The sequence below is a fragment of the Brienomyrus brachyistius genome, unplaced genomic scaffold, assembly GCF_023856365.1.
Source record: "Brienomyrus brachyistius isolate T26 unplaced genomic scaffold, BBRACH_0.4 scaffold115, whole genome shotgun sequence".
In the NCBI taxonomy this organism is placed as follows: Eukaryota; Metazoa; Chordata; class Actinopteri; order Osteoglossiformes; family Mormyridae; genus Brienomyrus; species Brienomyrus brachyistius.
In genome coordinates, this window is record NW_026042390.1 from 225,618 (window position 1) to 252,606 (window position 26,989).

General features: G+C 44.8%; 1 protein-coding gene and 1 long non-coding RNA gene across 3 annotated transcripts; both read right to left on the bottom strand.

Moving 5' to 3' along the window:
• LOC125727749 (NACHT, LRR and PYD domains-containing protein 12-like) lies at window positions 1-26,962 on the bottom strand. The gene is made up of 5 exons (XM_049004656.1): window positions 26,385-26,962; window positions 12,783-12,956; window positions 2,781-2,954; window positions 2,620-2,666; window positions 1-521 (listed from the first exon to the last, which is right to left on the bottom strand). The coding sequence occupies exons 1-5, from the start codon at window positions 26,960-26,962 to the stop codon at window positions 1-3; spliced, it is 1,494 nt and encodes a 497-aa protein (XP_048860613.1).
• LOC125727744 (uncharacterized) lies at window positions 3,352-4,200 on the bottom strand. Of its 2 annotated transcripts, none has more exons than XR_007388833.1 (3): window positions 3,906-4,200; window positions 3,738-3,793; window positions 3,352-3,569 (listed from the first exon to the last, which is right to left on the bottom strand). It is a non-coding gene; the product is annotated as an uncharacterized LOC125727744 (long non-coding RNA). The 2 variants fall into 2 exon arrangements; XR_007388832.1 differs by having other exon boundaries at window positions 3,352-3,625.
• Window positions 26,963-26,989: the final 27 nt, after the last annotated feature.

Sequence of the window (26,989 nt, forward strand, 5' to 3'; positions counted from 1 at the left end):
TCACAGTGACACTGAGGAGTTTCTATAATGAACCCCAAACCCTGGATAGAGGGACTCAGTGAATGAGGAGGTGAATCTGTGCAGGGGGGTCAGTCCATCAGAGGAGACTCTGTAGAAGGACAGAGCACCAGCCCCCCAGTCCAGATACACTCCTACTCTGCGGGAGCCTGAGGGCTTTATGGGTATGAGAGTCTCTTTATTATTGTGCCAGACAGAGTATCTGTCAGTATTACAGCACAGACTCCATGACTTGTCATTGTATCCAAGTCCACAGTCCCTCCCTCCTTTCCTCCTGATCCCTTTATAAGTGACTCCTATCCAGGCACCAAATCCATCCCACTCAGCCTCCCAGTAACAGCGGCCAGTCAGACTCTCTCTGCACAGAACTTGGTTCCAGCTGTCAAATCTCTCTGGATGATCAGGATATGGCTGCTCTGCCCCCCCTGTCACCTTCCTCTTCCCCCCTGACAGAGACAGGAATCTGTTTGCTGTGTTGGGGTCCAGCGTCAGCTGGCAGGAGTCTGTAGGCAGGAGGAAGAATTATTAATCCCATCAGGCCGCCTGTACTTTATGTTTCTGTACGATATAAAAACAGCACAGCTTCCCCTAACGAAGCGGGAACTGAAGCTTATGAAACAGCTCAGGAAATGTCGGAGGGAAGAGCCGGCAAAATGCGGCGCGAGCTAAACTAACAGCTTAATTATGGGGAAATAAAATGACAAAGCAGCGACATTCATTTATCAGACATATTTATCAGACGCATATTTACCACAAAACGGCACCAGAGATCAATACTAAAGTCAGTATATTTCCTTCTAACCGCTAATTCCGGTGCGTGCGGCTTGAAAATGGCCATCAATAACAGAATATTTAAGCAATATTATTACATATTTAAAGTGATATTTAATAAAGGTTTGGACCTGGACTCTGATACAAACGATGATTCTGGCGCCGGAGTTGCGCTCCATGAGGATCCAGTATTTGCAGCGATTGTCTGACATGGTCTTTAGTCACAGCAAAGCCGGTCTGAATGCATTTCACATGCATCAGCTTATTTCCGTGAAGCATGTCATACTGTATCTACTGATCCGGGAGAAATACTGCAGTGTCGAGTGGGGCGGAATAGGTGCTGCGCAAAGTGCTCATTAATTAAACAAATCAGAAAAATATTGTTCAGAAAAACTGGATAATTATCTCATTAATTCGGAAAAAAACAGGATGATTATTACGTTAATTCGGAAAAACAGGATTTGGACACCCCTGCCTTAGGCAGAAGAAACCGGCAGAACCCCATCCATCCATTTTCCAAACCGCTTATACTTCTGGGTCGCGCGCTTACCGCGCGCGTGACTCTAGATGCGGCGCCGCTGCCGCGAGGCGTGAGCCCCGCATCTCGCGCACGCACGCGGCCGCTCTAATCTGTTAACATGGGCGCCGAAATGAAATTTGATATTTTCCGCCACATATCAAGTGTGTCCCGGGCGCTAATTTCTTTTAGCACCGTGGATCAGGAGAACTTTTTAATATTCATGAGCGAAGCCCTACATGGCTGTATGATTAATATTTATAAGAGGGGCACTACCTGATTGACCAGTTAACATCGACAGGTTCTGCTGGTGGGGTGGCATGGTGGTGCAGTGGTTAGCACTGTTGCCTCGCACCTCTGGGACCTGGGTTCGAGTCTCCGCCTGGGTCACATGTGTGTGGAGTTTGCATGTTCTCCCCATGTCGTCGTGGGGTTTCCTCCAGGTACTCTGGTTTCCCCCCACAGTCCCTCGTGCCCATTGATTCCGGTATAGGCTCTGGCCCCCCATCCTGGGTCGTGACCCAGTAGGATAAGCGGTTTGGAAAATGGATGGATGAATGAGGTTCTGCCGGTTTCTTCTGCCTAAGGCAGGGGTGTCCAAATCCAGTCCTGGGGGGGCGGAGCCCTGTGTAGCTTATTTCTATCCCTGTTCCACCATAAATGATTCAGCTCAAGAGCTGTGTGGTTATTAGCACAAGGAGTTGATGACAAAAATGTCATCCCTCTACTCTGTGCAGGACTCTGGCCCTCCAGAACTGGATTTGGGCTCCCCTGGTTTAAGGGATTCAGTGACCAATCTGCAATATTCTCTCATGAATATTAAGGAGTGTTCGAGATCCACTCTGTAAAAATGCAAATTCACATTTCACACTTTAGGAGAGAGTCACTGCTTACGGGTGCCGTCTTAGGACAATACTAATGAATCTGACACAGGAAACACGTACACTCACGGCATCCGCAAAAAGAGCAAATGCAAAGGATTCTTTTTTGTGAAATTAAAGATGTATAACTAATTCAGAATATATATTAACCATCCTACACTCCCACACAAACACAATACGAGCAGCTATAAAGCATTTGTAACAAATACTTTTTAATATCATTAAATGAATTGATAGTGTTTTTGTTGATGATTTTGATATTTTGTTTCTCGTTTGGATGTTGTCTAAAATGACATGAAACTCACCTAAACACAAACATGGAAATCCATCTACACACAGTGCAAAAAGTCACACTCATCACAACAATTGTGTGAATACAACCATAACATAGTTTTAATGCTATTATTAATAAAAACATGCAAAGACACTTACATTTCTGTAAGCCTGGTCTGGTCCTGCACTCTCCACCGTGATCCACACTATAGGAGAAACAGAATGACATAGTGCTGCTGTATCCATTTATTAATTGGTGCCTCTTCTTCACATACATGCATAAGTATCTGTAGCATGTCAGACACACACTCTGTACTCACTTCAGCTTCTCCAGTTTACAGCTGGGATCCTCCAGTACAGCAGAGAGCAGCTTCACTCCTGAATCTCCTGGGTGATTGTAGCTCAGGTCCAGCTCTCTCAGGTGTGATGGGTTTGACCTCAGAGCTGAATCCAGGGAAGAACAGCCTTCTTCTGTGACTCTACAACCTGACAGCCTGCAGAGAGAGAGCGACAGAAATTCCCCAATAAATAAGATCACCTCACCATTACAAGCATTACTTTTAAGCAAAAGTGACTCCTCTAATAAATATTTCAATAATCACGCAACATTAACATCTTTTGAACATTTTATAAGAACCTATACTTCTCAGAACCAGATCCAGTTGATATAGAATCATTTTTAAATAATCTAGACTTACCCATATTAACCAATGAAACAGCAGATGCCCTTGACACCAGAGGTGGAGATTTCAGGTCCAGAGAGTACAAATCTAGACCAAGATTTTGTTTTAACCAACCAGTTGAATATAGAGTTACAGTCACAGAGTACAACTGGTTTGTTGAAACAAAATCTTGGTCTGGATTTGTACTTCCTACACCTGAAATCTCCACCTCTTCTTGATGCACCATTAACATCAGAAGAACTCCATAAGGTCCTCCACCAAATGCCTAACAACCAATCGCCAGACCGGATGGTTACCCTGCAGAAATCTATACACATTTTTGGGGCATATTATCTCCACTCTTCAATAGACTGGTAAGAGAAATTAAACATGCATCACAAATCCCATCACGTATGAGCGCAGTGACCATTACAGTGTTATTGAGACCTGATAAAGACCCAACACAGCCCTCCAGTTACCGGCCATTACAGTGTTATTGAGACCTGATAAAGACCCAACACAACCCTCCAGTTACCAGAGATTACAGTGTTATTGAGACCTGATAAAAACCAAACACAACCCTACAGTTACCCACCATTACAGTGTTATTGAAACCTGATAAAGACCCAACACAACCCTCCAGTTACCGGCCATTACAGTGTTATTGAAACCTGATAAAGACCCAACACAACCCTCCAGTTACCGGCCTTTACAGTGTTACTGAGACCTGATAAAGACCCAACACAGCCCTCCAATTACCGGCCATTACAGTGTTATTGAGACCTGATAAAGACCAAACACAACCCTCCAGTTACCGGCCATTACAGTGTTATTGAGACCTGATAAAGACCCAACACAGCCCTCCAGTTACCGGCCATTACAGTGTTATTGAGACCTGATAAAGACCCAACACAGCCCTCCAGTTACCGGCCATTACAGTGTTATTGAGACCTGATAAAGACCCAACACAACCCTCCAGTTACCGGCCATTACAGTGTTATTGAAACCTGATAAAGACCCAACACAACCCTCCAGTTACCGGCCATTACAGTGTTATTGAGACCTGATAAAGACCAAACACAACCCTACAGTTACCCACCATTACAGTGTTATTGAAACCTGATAAAGACCAAACACAACCTTTGAGTTAAGATGGAATTCAATAAACCCTCCAGATAGAATTCATACTAATAACTGAACATAAAATTAGTCTCTCTGCAAATGATATCTTGCTGTTTTTACAAAACCCTCAATATATGAAATTTTAATTTTCTTTTCATATCTATCAAAATACAGAATAAACTGGAAAACACCCATAATATTCTCACTGTCTGAAGATGCCTGGGATTCAGCTAATCAGGATGGTCCATTTCACACCAGAAATATCCGGTACTTGGGTATCTACAGTACAGGCCAAAAGTTTGGACACACCTTCTCATTCAATGTGTTGTCTTTATTTTCATGACCATTTACATTGGTAGATTCTCACTGAAGGCATCAAAACTATGAATGAACACATGTGGAGTTATGTACTTAACAAAAAAAGGTGACATAACTGAAAACATGTTTTATATTCTAGTTTCTTCAAAATAGCCACCCTTTGCTCTGATTACTGCTTTGCACACTTTTGGCATTCTCCCGATGAGCTTCAAGAGGTAGTCACCTGAAATGGTTTTCCAACAGTCTTGAAGGAGTTCCCAGAGATGTTTAGCAAGTGTGTAAAGCAGTAATCAAAAAACAAAAACGCAAAATCAAACATTCCACATTACAGAAACATAAATCTCAAGGTGGATTAAAAGATCATTTTTCTTAATTATTACTTAGCAAATCAACTGCAAGACTTAACTAAATGGTCACATTACAGTAGTAACAGCAGCTCATGGTTACAGCAGGAGCAGCTGTACTGTAAAAATCAGACATGCAGACTTACTCAAAATTTCATTAAAGAAACAAATCTGCTTTGACAACACAGTGCTGCCATTTCCATAGCACTGACAGCCCAGTGGAAAGCCATTAAAATCACTAACTGTACTCTCAGACCCTGTAAATACACGCCAATCTGGAATGATCTGGACTTCCTACTTCACAATATCACTATTCACTATCACTCACGGGGACAGAAAGGGATTACACATCTCCACCTCCTTTTCAGTAACAGTCATTTCACGACATTCGAAGACTTAATCCAAAAATCTTAATTGAGAATAGGCATTTTTACTAATATTTACTAATTGAATCCAGCATCAAAACCAAAATGAAGCTCACACGTAATACACTGAATCCTCCTAAAATGAGACAACATTCTGCAACTTAAAAATAAAAAGAAACTAACCTCTAGAATATATAATCCTCCATCTGCGACAGACACATTGATATTTGTACCAAAAATTAATTGGAATAAGGACCTTATCTTTCCCCCAGCTCTGATTTCTGGATGGACGTCTGCAACAACATATTCACAGTGGGAAATACTGGCCTTCAGTTCAGTACAAAGTAATTCACATAAAACATGTAACTCAATATAAAAAGTATTCAGCACTGATATCTGCTCACAGTGTACAAGGGGTGTCACAGATAATTATGCACTTATGCACCCCCATACCATCAGAGATGCTGGCTTTTGAACTGAACGCTGATAACACGCTGGAAGGTCTCCCTCCTCTTTATACCGGAGGACACGGCACCCTTCATTACCAACAAGAATGTCACATTTGGACTCGTCTGACCATAGAACACTTTCCCACTTTGAAACAGTCCATTTCAAATGAGTCTTGGCCCACAGGACATGTTCAGATATGGCTTCCTTTTTGCATGATAGAGCTTTAGCTGGCAAGATTGTGTTTACCGACTGTGCTTTCTGGAAGTATTCCTGGGCCCATTTAGTAATGTCATTGACACAATCATGCCGATGAGTGATGCAGAGTCGTCTGAGGGCCCGAAGACCACGGGCATCCAATACAGGTCTTCGGCCTTGTCCCTTACGCACAGAGATATCTCCAGTTTCTCTCAATCTTTTGATGATGTTATGCACTGTAGATGATGACATTTGCAAATCCTTTGCAATTTGACGTTGAGGAACATTGTTTTTAAAGTATTCCACAATCTTTTTATTCACTCTTTCACAGATTGGAGAGACTCTGCCCATCTTTACTTCTGAGAGACTCTGCCTCTCTGACATCCCTGTTATAGCTCATCAGGTTACAGACCTGATATGAGTTAACTTAATTAGTTGCTAGATGTTCTCCCAGCTGAATCTTTTTAAACTTTCTTGCATTTTCAGCCATTTGTTTCTCCCGTACCAACTTTTTTGGGACATGTAGCAGGCATCAAATTTGAAATGAGCTCATTTACAGTATTACTTCCCGGTCCATGTGTGAAGGTGGGTGATTATAGCACGTCCGAGTGTAGATGGCTTGCAGCTACTTTTCCATTTTATTACTTAATGGGATTATCAATCAATGCTTATGAAATGTATCATAATTTTGTGTATATTTTAATAAATATTTCTGAACAGACCAAAGCGAACCTGTTTGTTCCTTCAAAAGCCCTATATCCCCCTCTCACATTAAAACAATATTCTAGGTGGGGTCTTACTAAGGCATTGTATAATCTTAGCATCACCTAATTTAACTTAAACTCCACACACCTAGAGATCCAACATCCTATTGGCCTTTTTAATTGCTTCCCCACACTGGTGAGAGTGGGACATAGAAGCATCAACATACACACCAAGGTCTTTCTCATGATCAGCTACCTTTATTTCAGTGGAACCCATAAATATCTGTACTTTATATTTCTGCTCTCTGCATGGATTACCTTACATTTATCTACGTTAAATTTCATCTGCCAGGTATCAGGCCAGTTGCTAATTAAATCAAGATCCCATTGTAGCCTCTGTGCTGCTAGTTCAGTATCTGCTACACCATCCACCTTAGTGTCATCGGCAAATTTAACTAGTTTACTGCATGTAAACTACTGTGTCAATATCATTAATGTAAATTAGGAATAATAGTGGTCCTAAAATTGAACCCTGCGGTACACAGGCCCACTGTGACATTGTGCCTCTAATAACTACCCACTGCTTCCTGTCTGTTAATCAGTTTTCAAGCCAAGCTGCTACATCCATCTATCCATCCATCCATCCATTCATTATCTACCGCTTTTCCGGGTCAGGTCGTGGGGGCAGCAGTCTAAGCAGGGAACCCAGACTTCCCTCTCCCTGGCCACTTCATCCAGCTCCTCTGGAGGAATTCTGAGGCATTCCCAGGCCAGCCGAGAGACATAGTCTCTCCAGCGTGTCCTGGGTCTTCCCTGGGGCCTCCTCCCAGTGGGACATGCCCGAAACACCTCACCAGGGAGGCATCCAGGAGGCATCCTGACCAGATGCCCAAGCCACCTCATCTGGCTCCTCTCAATGCACAGGAGCAGCTCTACTCTGAGTCCCTCCCGAATGACCGAGCTCCTCACCCTATCTCTAAGGGAGAGTCCAGCCACCCTGCGGAGGAGTAGCGGCTCTACTCTGAATCCCTCCCGAATGACTGAGCTCCTCACCCTATCTCTAAGGGAAAACCCAGCCACCCTGCAAAGGAAACTCATTTCGGCTGCTTGTATTCATGACCTTGTTCTTTCAGTGACTGCCCACAGCTCATGACCATAGGTGAGGGTAGGAACGTAGATCGACTGGTAAATCCAGAGCTTTGCCTTTTGGCTCAGCTCCTTCTTCACCATGATGCATCACTGCTGACATCACACTGATCCACCTGTTGATCTCCCGCTCCATCCTTCCCTCACTTGTGAACAAGACCCCGTGATACTTAAAATCCTCTACTTGGGTAAGGACCTCCTCCCCGACCCGGAGAGAGCACTCCACCCTTTTCCGGCTGAGGACCATGGTCTCGGATTTGGAGGTGCTGATTTTCATCCCTGTCGCTTCACATTCAGCTGCGAACTGCTCCAGTGAGAGTCGAAGGTCACGGTCTGATGAGGCCAACAGAACAACATCATCTGCAAAAAGTAGAGACCTAATCCTGAGGTCACCAAACCGGACAACCTCAACGCCCTGGCTGCACCTAGAAATTCTGTCCATAAAAGTTAAGAACAGAATCGGTGACAATGGGTAGCCCTGGTGGACTCCAACCCACACCGGGAACGAGTCCGACTTACTACCGACAATGCGGACCAAGCTCTGACACCAGTTGTACAGGGACCGAACAGCCCTTATAAGGCAGCCGGGGACCCCATACTCCCGGAGCACTCCCCACAGGACTCCATGAGGGACACGGTCGAATGCCTTCTCCAAGTCCACAAAACACATGTAGACTGGTCGGGCAAACTCCCATGGACCCTCCAAAACCCTGCCGAGAGTATAGAGCTGGTCCACTGTTCCACGGCCAGGGCGAAAACTGCTCCTCCTGAATCTGAGGTTCGACTATCCGATGGACCCTCCTCCCCAGCACCCCCGAATAGACCTTACCAGGGAGGCAGAGGAGTGTCATCCCCCTATTGTTGGAACACACCCTCCAGTCCCCCTTCTTGAAGAGGGTGACCACCACCCTGGTCTGCCAGTCCAGAGGCACCGCCCACGATGTCCACGCGGTGATCCCCACTGAACCCTTTTTACAAATCTTTACCACGTCTCCAAAAAGCTGCTACAGTTCCTAAAATCCCTGCAGCTTTGAACTTAAGCAAGAGCCGTTTCAGGGGGACAACATCAAAGGCCTTCAGCAATTCTAAGTACTTTTTGTGATCAATTTCTCTTGTAGCTTCCTCAAAGAACTCAAGTAGATTACTTGAACAGGATGTACCTCTCCTAAATCCATGTTGGCTATCCCTCAGAATGTTATTTGTATCCAGGTGATATACCATTTTCACTTAGATTATAGCTTCCATTACTTTTCCAGTAATCCGCAATTATTGGCAGCCCTTTGTACAAGGGGTAAGAAAAAATCCACCTTCTGGTGAAGTTGCTCCATCTCACAAAGAAAATATGAGAAAAATCCAACTTTAATTAAAATCAATTTATTTGAAGAAAAATCAAATCCTTCATCAAGAAATAATTATTTTTAAGAAAAACACATGAGTCACGATTATTGGCATCTCTGGAAATTATAGTGAACACAATGTAACTGAAGCATGTTTCCCATGTAAATTATACATCTTTGAGTTGATTGGAGTGAATAGGAACCTTCAAGCTGTAATCCATGACTTCCTGAGTAACTGGGGTACAAACATGAGGAGACACAGAGGGCAAATTCCCTTAGTCATCCATGAACATGGGAAAGATAAGAGACACACAGACCAAATGAGGGAGAAGTGTGCTGACCTTCATAAGTCAGGGAATGGGGATTAAAAAATAGCTACTCGCCTTAAAATGCCCATTTCTACTGTTAGGGCAATAATTAAAAAGTGGACATCAACTGGAACTGTTAGAAACCTGCCTGAAAGAGGAACCAAGTTTATTTTGCCCCCACATACAGTGAGGAGGATCGTAAGAGAGACAAAAAATCCCCAAGGATGACTGTTAGTCAATTACCAGACAAAGTAAAATCTTGGTGTTACCACGTCTCCAAAAAACCATCAGACGCCCCCTTCATGCTAACAGACGTTTTGAAAGTTATGACAGAAAGAAGCTTTTTCTGTCAGTTACTTAAAATGTTAGTGCCAGTAGTTTGCAAAACATTACTACAACTTTGACTGGAATCAAATTCAATGGTCTGATGAAACAAAGATGGAGCTTTTACCAATAAACATTCAAGGTGGGTTTAGCGTAAAAAGAAGGATGGTTATAATGAAATGAACATTATCCCAACTGTATAATATGGTGGAGGTTCCATGATGTTGTGGAGCTGTTTTTCTTCCAAAAACCCTGGAAACCTCGTTAGGGTACATGGCACTATGGGGTCCATGAAATACCAGGACATTTTATATCAAAATTTGGCTGCTGCTGCCAGGAAACAAAAACTGGGCCTTCATTGGATCTTCCAGCAGGACGGTGATCCTAAGCACATGTCCAAATCAACATTAAAATGGTCAGCTGACAGCAGAATCAAGCTTCTGCCATGGCCATCTCAGTCCCCTGACCTGAACCCCACTGAAAACCTGTGGGCTGAGCTGAAGAGGAGAGTGTACAAGAGAGGGCCGAGGACCCTGGGTGATCTGGAGAGATTCTGTAAAGAGGAATGGTCTCAGATGCCCTGCTCTGTATTCTCCAACCTTATAAAATGTTATAGGAGACTCAGTGCTGTTATACTGGCAAAGGGAGGTTGTACAGAGTATTAAAAGCAGGGCTGCCAATAATCGTGGCACATGTGTTTTTCTTGAAAATTATTATTTCTTGATGAAGGATTTGTTTTGCTTTGAATAAATTAATTTCAATGAAATGTTGGATTTTTCTAATTTTTTGAGAGTGAGATGAAGATTTTTTCTAACCCTTTTTACAAATATTTACAAGGGGGGGAAATAACTGTGGAGAGAGTGTATATTGTTTATATACGACACTGTATTTGTACTAAATGGTGGTAAGTTAATCATGTCCTCTACTGTGAACACCCGCATAAAATAATCATTAGACTCATTTACTATATCAATTTTCACTTTCAATTATAAGGCCCTTACTATCCTGCAGATGAGTGAGTTCACCTTTTAGAGCTTTTTTGGAGTTAAAATATTGGAAGAAACCTTTAATGTTATCCTTAGTCTCCAGTTTAATCTTCCTTACGACATTCTACTTAGCGAGTCTGATGTTATTTTTTAAGTAAACCTGTAGACTTAGATACTCCTGCTTTATTTTGAAATCATTAGTTATTTTCTACAGTACTTTAGTATCTTCAGCATACAGTGTGAAATACCCAGTAATACTCAACTCACTACTACCAGTTTACAGTGTGGAATACCCAGTAATACTGACCTCAGTATCCCAAGTTTACAGTGTGGAATGCCCAGTAATACTGACCTCAGTATCTCCAGTTTACAAAGTGGAATACCCAGTAATACTGATCTCAGTATCTCCAGTTTACAGAGTGGAATACTCAGTAATACTGACCTCAGTATCTCCAGTTTACAGTGTGAAATACCCAGTAATACTGACCTCAGTATCTCCAGTTTACAGTGTGAAATACCCAGTAATACTGACCTCAGTATCTCCAGTTTACAGAGTGGAATACTCAGTAATACTGACCTCAGTATCTCCAGTTTACAGTGTGAAATACCCAGTAATACTGACCTCAGCATCTCCAGTTTACAGTGTGAAATACCCAGTAATACTGACCTCAGTATCTCCAGTTTACAGTGTGGAATACCCACTAATACTAACCTCAGTATCTCCAGTTTACAGTATAAATCCCCCAGTCCAGCAGAGAGTAGCTTCACTCCTGAGTCCTGCAGGTCATTGTCACTCAGGTCCAGCTCTCTCAGTTGTGAGGAGTTTGATCTGATAGCTGAAGCCAGTGCCTCACAGCATTTCTCTGTGAGTTCACACAGGCCCACCCTTAAAAAAATTAAACACTTTTAAATCCACTTTTTACACTGCAGCTCTCTATTCAAATGAGGAGAATAGGGACCATGACATAATGGATTTTTAGAAAACAATTAAATTATTAAAAATCATTTTAACCATAACATGTTAAAGTCAGCATGTTTAACTGTAACAGTGCCGTTAACTTTGCTAACCAACACAAATGTTTTGCATGGATTATATGGTTGAATGAATGTTTCCTGCTTCACTGCTTAATTATTTCTAACATGGATCGAGGGCTGATAAGATTGTGGGATGTAAGGAAGTAGGAGAAGAAAACAGAAGCGGCTTGTGTTTGTTTATTATGTAACTGCTGAAAGGCATTGTGGGTTTTCTTGGTGTCCAGTTACTTTTGTGTAAAATGCATATTCTGTACTCACTGTAGCTTCACCAGTTTACAGCTGAGATCCTCCAGTAGAGCAGAGAGCAGCTTCACTCCTGAGTGATTGTAGCTCAGATCCAGCTCTCTCAGGTGTGAGGGGTTTAACCTCAGAGCTGAAGCCAGGGAAGAACAGCCTTCTTCTGTGACCCTACAGCCTGACAGCCTGCAGAGAGAGAGACAGAAACTCCCCAATAAATAATATCACCTCACCGTTACAATTATTAAATAAATGTGATGCTCTAATAAATATTTCAAGAATTACAATTTAGTGTCTAAGACAAGGCAGGCCCCCTCCTCCCTTTCCCTTAGCTAATTGTTCACTATCTCCTCTTTATAGTGTGGAATACCCAGTAATACTGACCTCAGTATCCCCAGTTTACAGTGTGGAATACCCAGTAATACTGACCTCATTATCCCCAGTTTACAGTGTCGAATACCCAGCAATACTGACCTCAGTACCCCCAGTTTACAGTGTGGAATACCCAGTAATACTGACCTCAGTATCTCCAGTTTACAGAGTGGAATACCCAGTAATACTGACCTCAGCATCCCCAGTTTACAGTGTGGAATACCCAGTAATACTGACCTCAGTATCTCCAGTATACAGTGTGGAATACCCAATAATACTGACCTCAGTACCCCCTGTTTAGAGTGTGGAATACCCAGTAATACTGACCTTAGTATCCCCAGTTTAAAGTGTGAAATACCCAGTAATACTGACCTCAGTATCCCCAGTTTACAGTGTGGAATACCCAGTAATACTGACCTCAATATCTCCAGTTTACAGTGTAAATCCCCCAGTGTAGCAGAGAGCAGCTTCACTCCTGAATCCTTCAGGTTATTGTCACTCAGGTCCAGCTCTCTCAGGGGGGAAGAGTTTGATCTTAGAGCTGAAGACAGCACATCACTGTGTTTATCTATGAGATCACAGCTGTTCAGCCTGAAACAGAAAACACTTTAAGACACAGACATATACACATCCTACACATTAGTAAAATACAAAGCATTACAATAAGCATTTGTTTTCAGTATAATTAGCAGCACAGCTTACACTTCAAAATGAATTATAGTCTGCAGAGTCTTCTGTGTGTCCTGACAATCTGCTGCAGTCATATGATCACTAATTGTGAGTCAGTGCATCTTTGCTCAAAACTAGAGGTAAAATCATTAAGTACAAGCTACAGCCAAAAATCACAGAATATACAGGTATAGGAACACATCAATAGCAAGATGGACGTGAACTTCCCATAAGAGTCAGACCAGTGCTTCCAGTGCAGTCCTTAGCCATCTTTCTGCCAGGTGTCCCTACACTCGACACGTATCACTGAAAGGAGGAGATGTGAACATTCCCAGCAGCTAATGCAGCAGCAACTGGCACTTGGATTCCTGATCCCATGAGTAAAATCCTTTTTCTCCCTGTATTGTTATACCTGGGAACATGTCAAATCACCAATTACGTCTGGGTGATATGACGATATTATCGGTAATGAGCGTAATCAGACAAGTATCCCGGTGTCGATATCTGACAGTGACTAACCGGCGATTATCGTCTTTGCTGGGGAAACGCGCTTAGGCTACATACAAAGCAAGATAACAGAAGGATTCATGATTTGCTTTCAGTTCAGCTTTCTAGCCTAAGATTCTGAGGCAGTTAAAAAGAAACATTGCACAGAATTTCACAAGCATTGTCCCTTGCAGTAACCATGCGTTTGCCATTCTGGTAAGTTCAGTATTGTCACATCACCAACTTCTATCTTTGAGTCAGCAGCCATAATGTCAGCCATTCAAGTGCAGCTTTCTGGTGGGAATTTTGAGCTTCCCAACCATTGTAGATGTGATCCCTGTGACTGGTGCGTGTAAATACTCTGCCAGCGGCATTCTGGGTCCATTGTAGAAGTGAAATAGATTTCTTAGGCAGACCAGACAAGAGGCCATTACAGTAATCTATTCTACTAGAAACAAAAGCAGGTATTATTTTTCCCCAGCCAGCATATGACAGCAGACCCCATAACTTATGTGGAGGGACGAACAAGACAAGCCCTTACGAATGTTAGTTTCTGTACAAAGTAAGAACATTGCAGACAGCCTTGATAACCCAGCTATGAATCCCTTCTTTGCAGATCCTTTCATTACAATCAAAACTTAAGATAAAATATGAAGAACCATTAATGGTTTTTAAATGAACTCTGCCTATTAATTAGGTAAACGCTTGTCCGTTGTGATGTGTAACCTCCATTTTTAAGCATAATTTTAATGATAATACATTAAGCATGATGTATTATTATTATAATAAACAAAGTGACTTATCATGGAATTCCATGCCAGCTGTTTCACTATTGGAGTATCACAGTTGCCTGACAACCAATTGACCAATCATAGCCCAACATGCAACCAGCCAATCACAACATGAATCGCTATTCCTCTGGGCAAAATCGTTCTGCACTGATCCACAAAAATATGCAATTTGTCCCGAATTTTCACAAACATTTTCTACTCCTGAGCTCGGCAAAATATATTATAGGTCACCCCCCCCCCCCCCTTGGCAAGTTTCAGTTAGGGAACTGACGTTACACCCCAACATGGTTGCGCATTCTGTTCACATCTTAAAAAAAGAAAAGAACGATAAAATTTATGTAGAGCTATAACTATTGACTGTGCATGATTCTGCAAAGACAAATTTCATAGAGGTGTGCAGCCTTGCGAAGATGTGTGTGTCAGTAACGCACTCTGGCCCCATCCCTGCTAGACATGGTGATGAAATATACAGCAGATTATCGTTGCTGCATCGCTGGCTGTCAGAATGGTGCCCGAAAAATGCTGTGGGTTATATAGACAATTAGTAAACGTTTTGGGGTAGGTCTGGGCTTTTGAAGAGGGACGGTATTCACCCCTCGTGGGCTGGTGCCAATCTCCTGTCCAAAAGCATAGCTCACAGTCTCCAGGAAAATCGCTGACTAGCCAGGGCCAAGTCCAGGCAGCAGGCAAACCGGCATAACCGACCGCCTGCTAGTCGCTTAGAGTCGTCACCTAAGGTTCATGTTACTGGGACTGTGTCTGTTCCCCGCGTCTTTTAATCATGGAGGTCTATTTCACCATAGTGTATGTCATGATAACTTAATAATAATTAAACCAAATCCGTTTTTAGATAATAGGTGTAATGAAAGGCTAAAACTTGGACTTTTGAATGTAAGATCACTGGCTCCTAATAAATGAAATGATTACTGATTTTAGTCTTGGTCCTTATGCCTTACAGAGACCTGACTTAAACCGAATGAATTCATGGCACTAAATGAATCTACTCCAGCTGATTACAGCATAACCCTCGACCAGATGGCAAAGGTGCTGGTGCTGCTGCAATATTTCAGTCTGACCTAGGAGTGTCTGAGCAAAGTGCTTATAGCTTTAGCACATTTGAAATTCTTCTTCTTAGTCTTGCGGGATCATCTCTGTGTAGTTCTTCACCACCAATCACCATTGTTATTGCGTATAGACCGCCTGGTCCCTAACTTCCAATCACAACTGTTATTGTGTATAGACCTCCTGGTCCCTAACCTCCAATCACCATTGTTATTGTGTATAGACCGCCTGGTCCCTAACCGCCAATCACCATTGTTATTCTGTATAGAATGCATGGCCCCTAACCTCCAGTCACCATTGTTATTGTGTGTTGACCACCTGGTCCCTAACCTCCAATCACCATTGTTGTTGTGTATAGACCGCCTGGTCCCTAACCTCCAATCACCATTGTTATTGTGTATAGACCGCCTGGTCCCTAACCTCCAGTCACCATTGTTATTGTGTATAGACCGCCTGGTCCCTAACCTCCAGTCACCATTGTTATTGTGTATAGACGGCCTGGTCATTGGAGTTTGCAGATTTTTCAACAATCCTGGTGTCACTACTGATAAAGCCGTGATTTTAATATTCACATGTAGAACGACAGCAATCCTTTAACAACGTTTTCTGCTATCCTTGACTCTGTAGATGTTTGTCAGACTGTAGTCGGGCTACTCATGCCTGCAACCACACCCTGGATTTGATTCTTAGCTATGGTGTCCTGGTGGATCACATATCTATTATACCTCAGAATCCTCTGCTTTCAGATCATTACTTGTTAACGTTTGATATACCATATAGCCTCCCTTCGTCTCCAGGTCCAAAGTTATATGTTGTTCCCACATGTGCAATTTAAATTGGTATTACCACAAACTAAGGGCCACGTCTATCTAAGAGTAAGATGTGCTATTTAAATGTGAATATGTAATGTAATGTCCGTACAAATGATCCAAAGTAGCAACCTCTGTTGATGTATATGGATGGGATTTATTAACATACATAATATCAGAAATTGTTAATTAATACAGATGGTATGAGGTGTGACCCCCCAGGCTGGTATGGCATGTTTGGTGTCAAACTGATGGAAAATCACTCCTGATTCCAAATCTGGTCAGTGGTTACCATGAAACTGTATGTATTAAAAGTTACACCAGTTTAATGAAAATCATCGGTAAAGTGGTACCAGTCTAGTCATAAATCCCAAAAGGACTGAAAACCTGCCAACTAGATGATCAGCCATTGCTTCAAGTGTCGAATTCCTGGTCATCCCTATTCATGAACTTTAGATCATAAAACATGGCACCTCAGAACAGAGCAGGGAGAAGAAGAGAGAGGAGCAGAGGAGAACATCAGCCCCGCAGAGGGAGGAGAAGAGAAGCCCCGGGAGAAGAGCAGCCCGTGAGAAGCCCTCCTGAAGCCTGCCGGTGAAGGCCTGCTACCCAACAGAGAACTGCAACCAAGACAGAGCCTTTCACCTTAAAGCTTCACAAGGAGAGAGAATCCAAGGGGCTCCACTCCAACAACCGCTCCAGACGCCGCGCCTTCTTGGGTGCTACCATTCCCTCAGCTCATCACCTCTGCGACCTACTGCTAAGACCCCCTCACTCTGCAAACAAGTAAACCAGCTTCCTTTCATTCTAACAACCTAAGCAGTTCTGTTAGCCTGCTTTATGACTTTAAGGTCGTGTTTCCACAAACTGTGCTTGCTTTGCAGAACAGTATTTCCCTTTTAAGGTTACCCATTTTAAATCTGGTCACTGCATTTTCATGTTACATTCTGTCTGGTTCTATTCTGTTATTTCGTGTTTGTTGTTTGTGTTAAGTGTTATGTCTGTCCTATGTTAGTTGTAGTGTTAGTTAGGAATAAATGCATGTCTTTTACACACCTTCAGCCTCCTTCATTGAGAGCTCACAATAGTCCAGCCTCTGTGCGATCTGGCTACTAAGCTCTGAAACCTCAAACTTGCCTGAAAAATCGCGAGACTCTCTCTCATCGGCCGTGAGGGGAGCTTCACTACCGATCGTTTGCATTACCTGGTGTAGTGCTGGGCGATATGGAAAAATCATATATCGCGATATGGATTAATTTATATCACGATAACGATATATATCACGATATACCACAATAAAGTACGTTTTCAGTTATTCTCTGAAAAGTTTGACAAAAATATCATTGCATACTTTTTTTTGCAACTTTATTTTGAAGTTACATTTAACTGAACTGTCACAAATGAGAAAAATACATTTTAGTTTAGCAATATAAATGTATCAAATGACAACAGATGTGGTGGAGGTAGAGCTACAGTAGCCTTCACATTTTTTTTATCCACATCATAGTTATTTAAATAGTATTATCAAAATAAACTCTATTTAAAAAAAAAAAATTAAAGTGCACAACCATTTCAGGTTTCTGAGCAGAAAAGCACTCAATTATAAAAAATAAACACAAAACATTTTTCAACCTTGTAGTGCAAAGTTTGCAAACCAAAATAAAGTATCAAAAGTAAATATCAGAGTTGAACATAACACTGTTTAAGGCATTAGCCATGAATAAAAGTGCAAACATAAAAGGCTACTTTGTAAAAGTAGAAAAAATGTCTCTGTCAAATTTAGAGGTTGAGTGCGAGGAAGACAAGTTGGTCAACTGTGTTTGGCTTAAGACATGACCTCTTACATGTGATGATGTTCCCACTCGCACTGAAGGCCCTTTCAGATGAAGAACTAGTAGCGGGAATGCTTAAGTACTTCTTGGCGAGCCTGGCCACCGATGGGAAACTCAACTCATGCTGCCTCCACCATTCCAGAGGGTCGGTCTCCGAGTCAGGCCCAGGTGCCTGAAGATACATGGAGAGCTCCAGTTCAATGGATGCTCTGCTTGGCTGGGAGTGGGTGGTACCTTGACCTGCCTTTTTGAAGTAGCTACCCAAACTCTTCTTTGTTTTCTTTGTGGGATGGGGACAGGGAAGCTCTGGATTATCTTCAGCAGCTGGGGGTGAAATGGAGGCTGCTTCTGTTTGTGCACTTTTAGGTGCCGCCATGTCCACCAGCTCTGCTGCAGCTCTCATTTTTATGAACTCCACCCTCTCTTCCTTCATGTAGGCTGTCTTAAACTGTGGGTCAACAAGTGTCGCCATGTCCAGAAGGTTGTTGGTGGTATGGTCATCATACTTTTCATTAAGGTACTTGAGAATGCCCTCTTTTATTGCTTTTGTGAGCTCTGTATCCCCATCCTTCTGGCTGAGGATTTCGTTGTTAAAGAGGTGCAGTATCGGCTTCAGAAAAGATACGCTGTGATACTTCTCCCCCGACAAAGCATCAATAAACCCGAACAGTGGACCCAGTGCTCTGTTTAAGGACTCTAGCACCACCATGTCTTGCCAGCTTGGCACCAGGTGTCTTGCCTAAGTCAGATAGCAAGCAAAGAAAATGGGTTACTATCATGAGGTGAATCTAGGCTACAAACAAATCAGAATCCACAATGAAAATCAGTGTGTAATGTCCATGTCTCACCTTCTTGTCTGCAAGGAGGACCTGTGAAAGAGCTTTCTCCTGTACAAGGAACCTCTCTATCATCTGCTGCCGAGAGCCCCATCTTGTAGGGGTTTCAGTAATGAGCTGATGGGGAGGCAAGCCCAGCACTGCTTGTGCCTTGGCCAAGTCACGTTTTCTCTTCCATGAGTTGGAGAAGGCACTGACCACCTTTTTACAGACTCCAACTGCACGTTCCACAGCCTGCTTTGTAGATGCTGGTGTGAGAGCTTTCAGAGCGTTCTCTGTTTGGATCAAATGGAAAAGTATGTAATTTAATAACATATTTTGACATTTTAACTTGATCATGTATTCCTTAACCAATTTATAGATTTATTTAACATTTAACGTATGGTAATACAACTAGATCTGTGGGCAGCTAGTATTCAGTTTTTGCCATAAAAGGGTAAAATAATAAATAATGAATAAAATGTAGGCAAGTATAACTTGTTCAATAATAATGTCTTGTACATCAAACATAACACAGGATAACCAAACTAATCTCAATTCACTAATATTTTTGCTGTTAGTATAGTATTCCCATTGCAATATTACACTAGGCAATTTTTAGATTGTTTTACACTTACCAATGGCTAGCTGTAAACGATGACCAAAGCACTGTAGCCGTTCCCACTCATTCAGTTCCATTGCAGAGATGTTGTTAGTGGCATTATCCGTGGTGACACAGACAAGGTGGCATTCTTGCAGTCCCCATGACTCCAGTGCATCTCTCAGACCTAGATAGATAAATACTTTAAGGGGTCTCACTCGGAATTACTACAGTAAAAATGACAGAACAGTAAACTAAAAGTACATCATACAAATTACTGCACGAGTAACGCACCTTGGGCTATCATGGCTCCCGTGTGGTCATCTGGAAAGTACGCAGTCTGTAAACAGCGAGCATGGAGGACCCAGTCTTTGCTGATGTAATGGATGGTTACGCTCATGTAGGGCTGCGTAGCTCTGCTCGTCCACAGGTCAGTTGTCAAGGCATAATGGACCACACTGCGAACATCCTTCTCTACTTCGGCCCGGCATGCGTTATATAAGCGAGGCAACTCGACTTTACTGAAGTGCTTACGACTGGGCATAACGTACCTCGGGTCAAGGACTTTGACGAGGTCTCGGAAGCTACCCTTCTCAACTGTATACACGGGGGTCATGCCTTTACAAATGTAATGCAAGATGGCACATGTGATTTCTTTATGGCGCTGGGACGTTTTTTCATACGGTGTGCTTTTTATGAAAGACTCTTTAATTTTAGGCTGGCTATATTTTTTCTCGCCACTTGCCCGGGCTGTTTCACAACTTTCTTTACGTCGCATTTTTTCGATTCTCCCGTATTCTTTTTCGTGGACCTTCTTCAAGTGGTAAAAGAGGTTTGTTGTGTTTGTCACGATCCAGGGTGTAGCTGACGGGCGATCGTGCGGGTAAGGAGAAGGCAGGCAAGCGGGATACGGGAAAACGGGGGTTTATTCGTGGGAATCGGGGCAAGGGACATCAGACATCAGGAAACATCAATGACAGACAAAACAAACTGGGGAGACCAGGAGTTAAATACACAAGACTGAATGACAGCAAACGGAAACAGCTGGGTACAATTCGGGAAACACACGTGGGTAAGCAGGGGGCGTGGCACACAGGAGGAGCGGACGAGCCGGGCGTGACAGAACCCCCCCCCAAAGGCGCGCTGCACCGGGCGCGCCCGGGAGGAGGCGAAGGACGGGACGAGACCAGGGAACCAAAACCTGAAAAACAAGAACCAAAACCATCAACGAGGGACAGGGAACAAGACAGACAGGCAAAACTGACACAAAGGCAGAAGCCAAGACAGGACACTACACAGGACAGGAAAAGCGGACAAACAGACCAGAAAAGGGGACACAGAGGGAACAGGCGGGACAAAAGGACCGGGAGTGAACGGAGGGAACCCAGAGGGAGAAGGAGGAACACGAGGAGCAGAGACGGGAGGAACAACGGAACGAGGAACGGAGAAAGGAGGAAAGACGGCAGGAGGAACAAACAAAGGAGGGACCAGGGCAGGAGAGAAGGGAGAGAAGGCGGGGGAACAAAGGGGAGCCCGTGGGAGCCCCAGCGGGCGACGGGAGGCAGCCGGAGGGGCCGCAGGCGGCCGGGAGGCCGGAGCCGGAGGGGACCACGGAGGGGCAGAGGAGACAGGGCGAGGGACCCGCGGAGGGGCCAGGGAGGGAGCAGGAGGGAGCACCAGGGAAGGGGACGAGGGAGCTGGAAGGGGCCAGGGCGAAGGCAAGGCGAGGGGGGGAGCCGCTGCAGGCGGCGACGTCCTCCGACGAGCCGAAGGTGGGGGCCCCGCAGGCGACCGAGGAGCCGCCGTCGGGGAACCCCCAGGCGACCGACCAGGACCCGGAGGGGGGAGCGAGGCAGGGCGACGAGGCACCGGAGAGGGACCCGCAGGCGACAGCCGACCTGGAGGGCCAGGACCCGCGGGCGCCACCCGAGCCCCAGCGCAGGCGAGGCAGGGCGAGCCAGGGGGCAGGGCGGGCGGGACCCCAGCCCTGCGTCTGTGTCCCCTCCCTTTACGGGACACAGACATGACCCCAGGTCGGGGTCGAGTTCGCCGGGGCGAGGGAGAAACAGTCACAGGGGGAGAAGGGACAGGAGCGCGGTCAGGACTTGGAGCGTGGTCAGGACTTGGAGCGCGGTCAGGACTTGGAGCGCGGTCAGGACTTGGAGCGCGGTCAGGACTTGGAGCGTGGTCAGGAGCTGCAGGTGGCTGCAGAGGGGGCGCCGGCCCGGGAGCTGCAGGTTGCTGCAGTGGGGGCGCCGGCCCGGGAGCTGCAGGTTGCTGCAGTGGGGGCGCCTGCCCAGGAGCTGCAGGTTGCTGCAGTGGGGGCGCCTGCCCGGGAGCTGCAGCAGGCGAAGGGGGCAGCGAAGGCGGCTGCGGCTGCACGGGAGCGGGGTCCGCCGGCAGCGGCGGCAGCGAACGGAGGGAGGTCCTCCGTACTGGCGATCGCCGGTCTCCTCCTTCTCCCCCGCTGGCGCCTGGCGGTGGCGGGAGGCGGCGCGATGTCCGTGAAAACGGACGGCGGAAGAAAGGCCTCCGGCTCCGGGTAAGGGTAGAGGAAGGGCTCCTCGTCCTCGTCCTCACTGGAGAACCAGTACTTCCACACGGGATCGGGGTCGCGTGTGGTCAGCCTCCGGGCTGGAGGTAGGGCGGGTACTTCCCTCTCGTCCCCTGTCGGGAGCCAAAGCCTGGAGAGCGAGCAGGCGCCGAGACGGATCGTCCCCTGCGGGACTCTCCGTCTCCTCCGCTTCTTTTTGAGGTCTGTCATTTTGTCACGATCCAGGGTGTAGCTGACGGACGATCGTGCGGGTAAGGAGAAGGCAGGCAAGCGGGATACGGGAAAACGGGGGTTTATTCGTGGGAATCGGGGCAAGGGACATCAGACATCAGGAAACATCAATGACAGACAAAACAAACTGGGGAGACCAGGAGTTAAATACACAAGACTGAATGACAGCAAACGGAAACAGCTGGGTACAATTCGGGAAACACACGTGGGTAAGCAGGGGGCGTGGCACACAGGAGGAGCGGACGAGCCGGGCGTGACAGTGTTAGCGTCGGGCACGGAAACAGTCTTTTGGCAGAGTTTGCACATGACTGTCTTCTGCTCCGTGTCGGAGCTCTTGAAGCCAAAATGCAACCAAATCACTGACGTACCTCCACGTTTCGGTAAAAGTACTTCTTGGGATGCTGCCTGCATAGCAGTTTCAGTTTGTTGCGACTCCGGGCATTCATCTTCAACCTCTTGCTTCTCCATCACTAGCGTAAAGCATGTCGCAACAACGTAAAGCGTCATGTCGCAAAACCACAAAACGGAGTTACTTTGCGAAAAGGTTTTTTTTTTAAAGTTCATTTTTATTCTTGATTATCACTTATATAAAGGGTAGAGTATGCATTGCATAGCGACAAGACATTATCATACATTTGTCATAGCCTATTTAATGCAATATTTTCGTTAGTAAGTTAGTAATTAGGTTAGAAACGATAGAAACGATAGAAGAGAAATAGGACGATAGACACTTTTCTATCGTCCCCACGATATATATCGTCATATCGCCCAGCACTAACCTGGTGATGCAGTTTGCTGGACGAGCCTTCTAACCCAGGTTACTAAGCGATACTGGTAACTAGTGAATCCCATGTAAGTCTCACATTAACCGACTCACGGGGATTCGCAATTGAGTTTGGAGCAACCAACCATTCGGCATAACAATTAGTTAATAAACATCATTAAATAATAATTAATTAAAATGTAATAAATTTCAAAACATATTGGTGGAGATATAAAAATTTACCTGAGCTAAATATTCCTACAATGGTGTCCCACAGGGATCAGTGCTGGGCCGCTACTGTACACTGTATATATTGGTCACATTATCAGAAATCATGGTGTTGGGTTTCATTGTTTTGCTGATGATACACAGTTATATATATCTGTTAAGCCAGATGATGCATCACAGCTCTCGGTTAGAAGACTGTCGACTAGATATCCGGTGCTGGATGGCAAATATTTCTTTATGTTAAAGACAGAAAAACAGAAGTACTGTTAACTGGTCCGAAGGCAGCTCAAAATAAGTTTGACAACCTCAACCTTGGTGGTCTTCATACCCAACCTAACACAGTGGTCAGAGATCTTGGTCTTCTGGTTGATTCAGATTTATGTTTCGATGCTCATATAAAAAAACATCACTAAAGCTGTGTTCTATCCTGTACGGAACCTCGCCAAGCTTCGGAAGATGCTCTCCTTTCATGAAGCGGAAACACTGACACCTTTATAACTTCCGGGCTGGATACTGTAATGCCTTCCTTTCTGGGAGCCCATCTGGATCCTCACATAAACTTCAGCTGGAACAAAATGCAGCAGCCAGAGTTCTTACAAACACTAATAAATGTGATTATATTAGCCCTGTTCTATGCTCCCTTCATTGGGTTCCAGTTAAGTCTCGGATTAACTACAATACTGCTATTGATTTATAAAACACTGAATGGCCTTGCACCAGAATATCTGCAGGCCTTATACAACTCTCCTCGCTTTCTTCGATCTCAAGGAGCAGGATATCTGTTAGTACCCAGAGTAGAAAGAGCTACGGCAGGCTGCAGAGCTTTCTCTTATAGAGCTGTGGAATAGTCTTCCACCGGATGTGCGGGATTCAGGATTGAGACTCTCAATATTCAAGTCTAGACTAAAATCACACCGGTTTAGTTTAGCATATAGTAACACTAGTTCTAGCTCTAGCTAACTGCTCACTCCCAGTCAGACCTATAGTGTGAGGTGTAGAGCTGGGTGGGGATCGGTGCCATTGGCTTTCAATAAACTGAACTGTCAGTCTCTCACTTTAGCTTCACACCCCCTTGTGGAATTGGAGTGCTGACATTTCAGGGACTCCCCATGCCTGCGTTCCCACCTGCCTCTCCCTCCTACTTATGCTGCCATAGCCATATCTGCCAGAGCTTACATACTGCACTCACCTAACTGTTCGCACTGTCTCTACTCTCCCCTACTTTGGCTAATTGCACATTTTATTTCCCCTAATCCCCCTGGGCTGTGCTGCCTGGCGACCCCGAATTTTCAAGATATCCTGCCTACCCTGCTGCCTGCGACATCTCCACTACCAGTGACGTCCTTCTGGCCTGCTGCTGCCCCCTGGAGGATGGGCTGCCCCTTTGAGTCTGGTTAGGGTTAGGGCTTCCTCTGCTGCCCTCTGGAGGATGGGCTCCCCCTCTGAGTCTGGTTAGGGTTAGGGCTTCCTCTGCTGCCCCCTGGAGGATGGGCTCCCCCTTTCAGTCTGGTTAGGGTTAGGGCTTCCTCTGCTGCCCCCTGGAGGATGGGCTCCCCCTTTGAGTCTGGTTAGGGTTAGGGCTTCCTCTGCTGCCCCCTGGAGGATGGGCTCCCCCTTTCAGTCTGGTTAGGGTTTCCTCTGCTGCCCCCTGGAGGATGGGCTCCCCCTTTGAGTCTGGTTAGGGTTAGGGCTTCCTCTGCTGCCCTCTGGAGGATGGGCTCCCCCTCTGAGTCTGGTTAGGGTTAAGGCTTCCTCTGCTGCCCCCTGGAGGATGGGTTCCCCTCTGAGTCTGGTTAGGGTTAGGGCTTCCTCTACTGCCCCCTGGAGGATGGGCTCCCCCTTTCAGTCTGGTTCCTCCCAAGGATTCTTCCTTCTAGGGAGTTTTTCCTTGCCACTGTCCCCTCTGACTTGCTCACTGGGGGCTTTGGGCAGGGATGCTGTAAAGTGCTTTGAGATGATGTAATGTTGTGAAAACACACTATACAAATAAAACTGAACTGAACTGAAAATTGCATTCAGCATGTGGGGGGGGGGGGGGGGCACAAAATGATAATTTATTGCGATATCTTTAAACTAAATACACATTTTTTTATTACCTCCCAGCCCTAATCAACAATATACTAATGGGAAGCTATCAATCCTGTGAAACAGGCTTTTAGAAAAATTGTTTGTTTGAATGATTTATGATTAATGGTACTTCATTCACCCCCATAGGGAAATTGTCTTTTCGCCCCTCCCATCTTGCTCTCCAAGAGACACACAGACACATATACAGGTCAGAGGAAGTTTGGGGGTCGCAGTGTAGGATCGGCCAGCATCCAGCACCCCTACAGCTCAAGGGCTCAGCGATGACATCACTCTGCTGGCCAAGAGATCTGAACCAGCAACCTTCCGCTCATGGACACAGAGTCCGAACCCAAAGAGTCATGCACCACACCCAGTATTTACAGAAATGCTTCCTACAGCATCCAGAACTGAAACGAATATGAGTGGTTTTCCCACTATTAATGAAAACTGGACCATTCTGTATGATGCTGTATCTTTGGTTATTTGTTACACAAAGGATGGTCGTGGAAATCTTGTCTTTTTGCTTTTACTACATCACTACCTTCAGCTAATATAAACTAGATTAAAAATTAACCTTGATGATAAAAAAGGGGAAATAAATTACATGTATACATATTCATTTTATATTTTAAACAATGTTTATCTATTTCTGCAGGACTAGATGTGCCGTCACATCCTCAGCCAGGTGCAGCTGAGGCCAGCAGAGGGCGCCAGTGAGCAGCCAGAGACAGCAGTCATACGGAAGCTCTGGGCTCCATCACATGAACACGCCTGCTGACAATAACACTCACATACCACTGATACACCCTGTGGATAAAGAGCCCTCACTGTTTCTATAGCAGGTTAGGATGCTGTGCCTGTGATCAGAAGGCAGACTGGATGGGAATGGAAACGTAGTAACAAACAAAAAGTGACATCACTACCTTCGGTTATTATAAAGTCTGTGGTCAAGATTAGCTACTGCTATACAAACAGCTATAGCTGTGATTATCAAAATAAAACTCACTTATTAATCCATGAGGAGAAATATATAGTATATATTACACATTTCAAACCATATTCATGTATCACTGCCAGACCAGACATGATTTCCCATCCCCATGTCACTTACAGAGCCGTCCTGGAGTTCTTGACCACAGGCAGCAGCCTGCAGTGCTCTTCATCTGATCTGATGTATTTCTTCAGATCAAACACATCCAGCTCCTCATCTGACATCAGCATCACAAAGGCCAGAGCTGAGTACTGTGCAGGTGAGAGGTCATCTGCTGAAATGTTTCCTGAATTCAGGTATCTTTGTACTTCCTCTACTAGGGAATTGTCACCCAGTTCAGTCAGACAGTGGAACAGGTTGATGGTCCTTTCTGGAGATAAATTCTCCTGTATTTTCTCCTTGATGTATTGAGCTGTTTCCTTAATGGTATGTGAGTTGATTCCTGTTGGCCCCAGTAGCCTTTGTAACAGAGTCTTACTGGAGTCTGTTGAGAGACCAAGGAGGAAGCGGAGGTAGAGGTCCAAGTGTCCATTCTTGCTTTCTAATGCCTGATTCACTGCAGTCATCAGCAGGTCAGCTGATGAGTTTGACAGAAACACATATAAAGCAGCGAGATACTCCTGGATGCTCAGATGCACAAAGCAGTACACCTTCTCCTGGTACAACCCATACTCCTCTTTAAAGACTTCTGTGCACATTCCAGAGTAAACTGAAGTTTCAGTGAC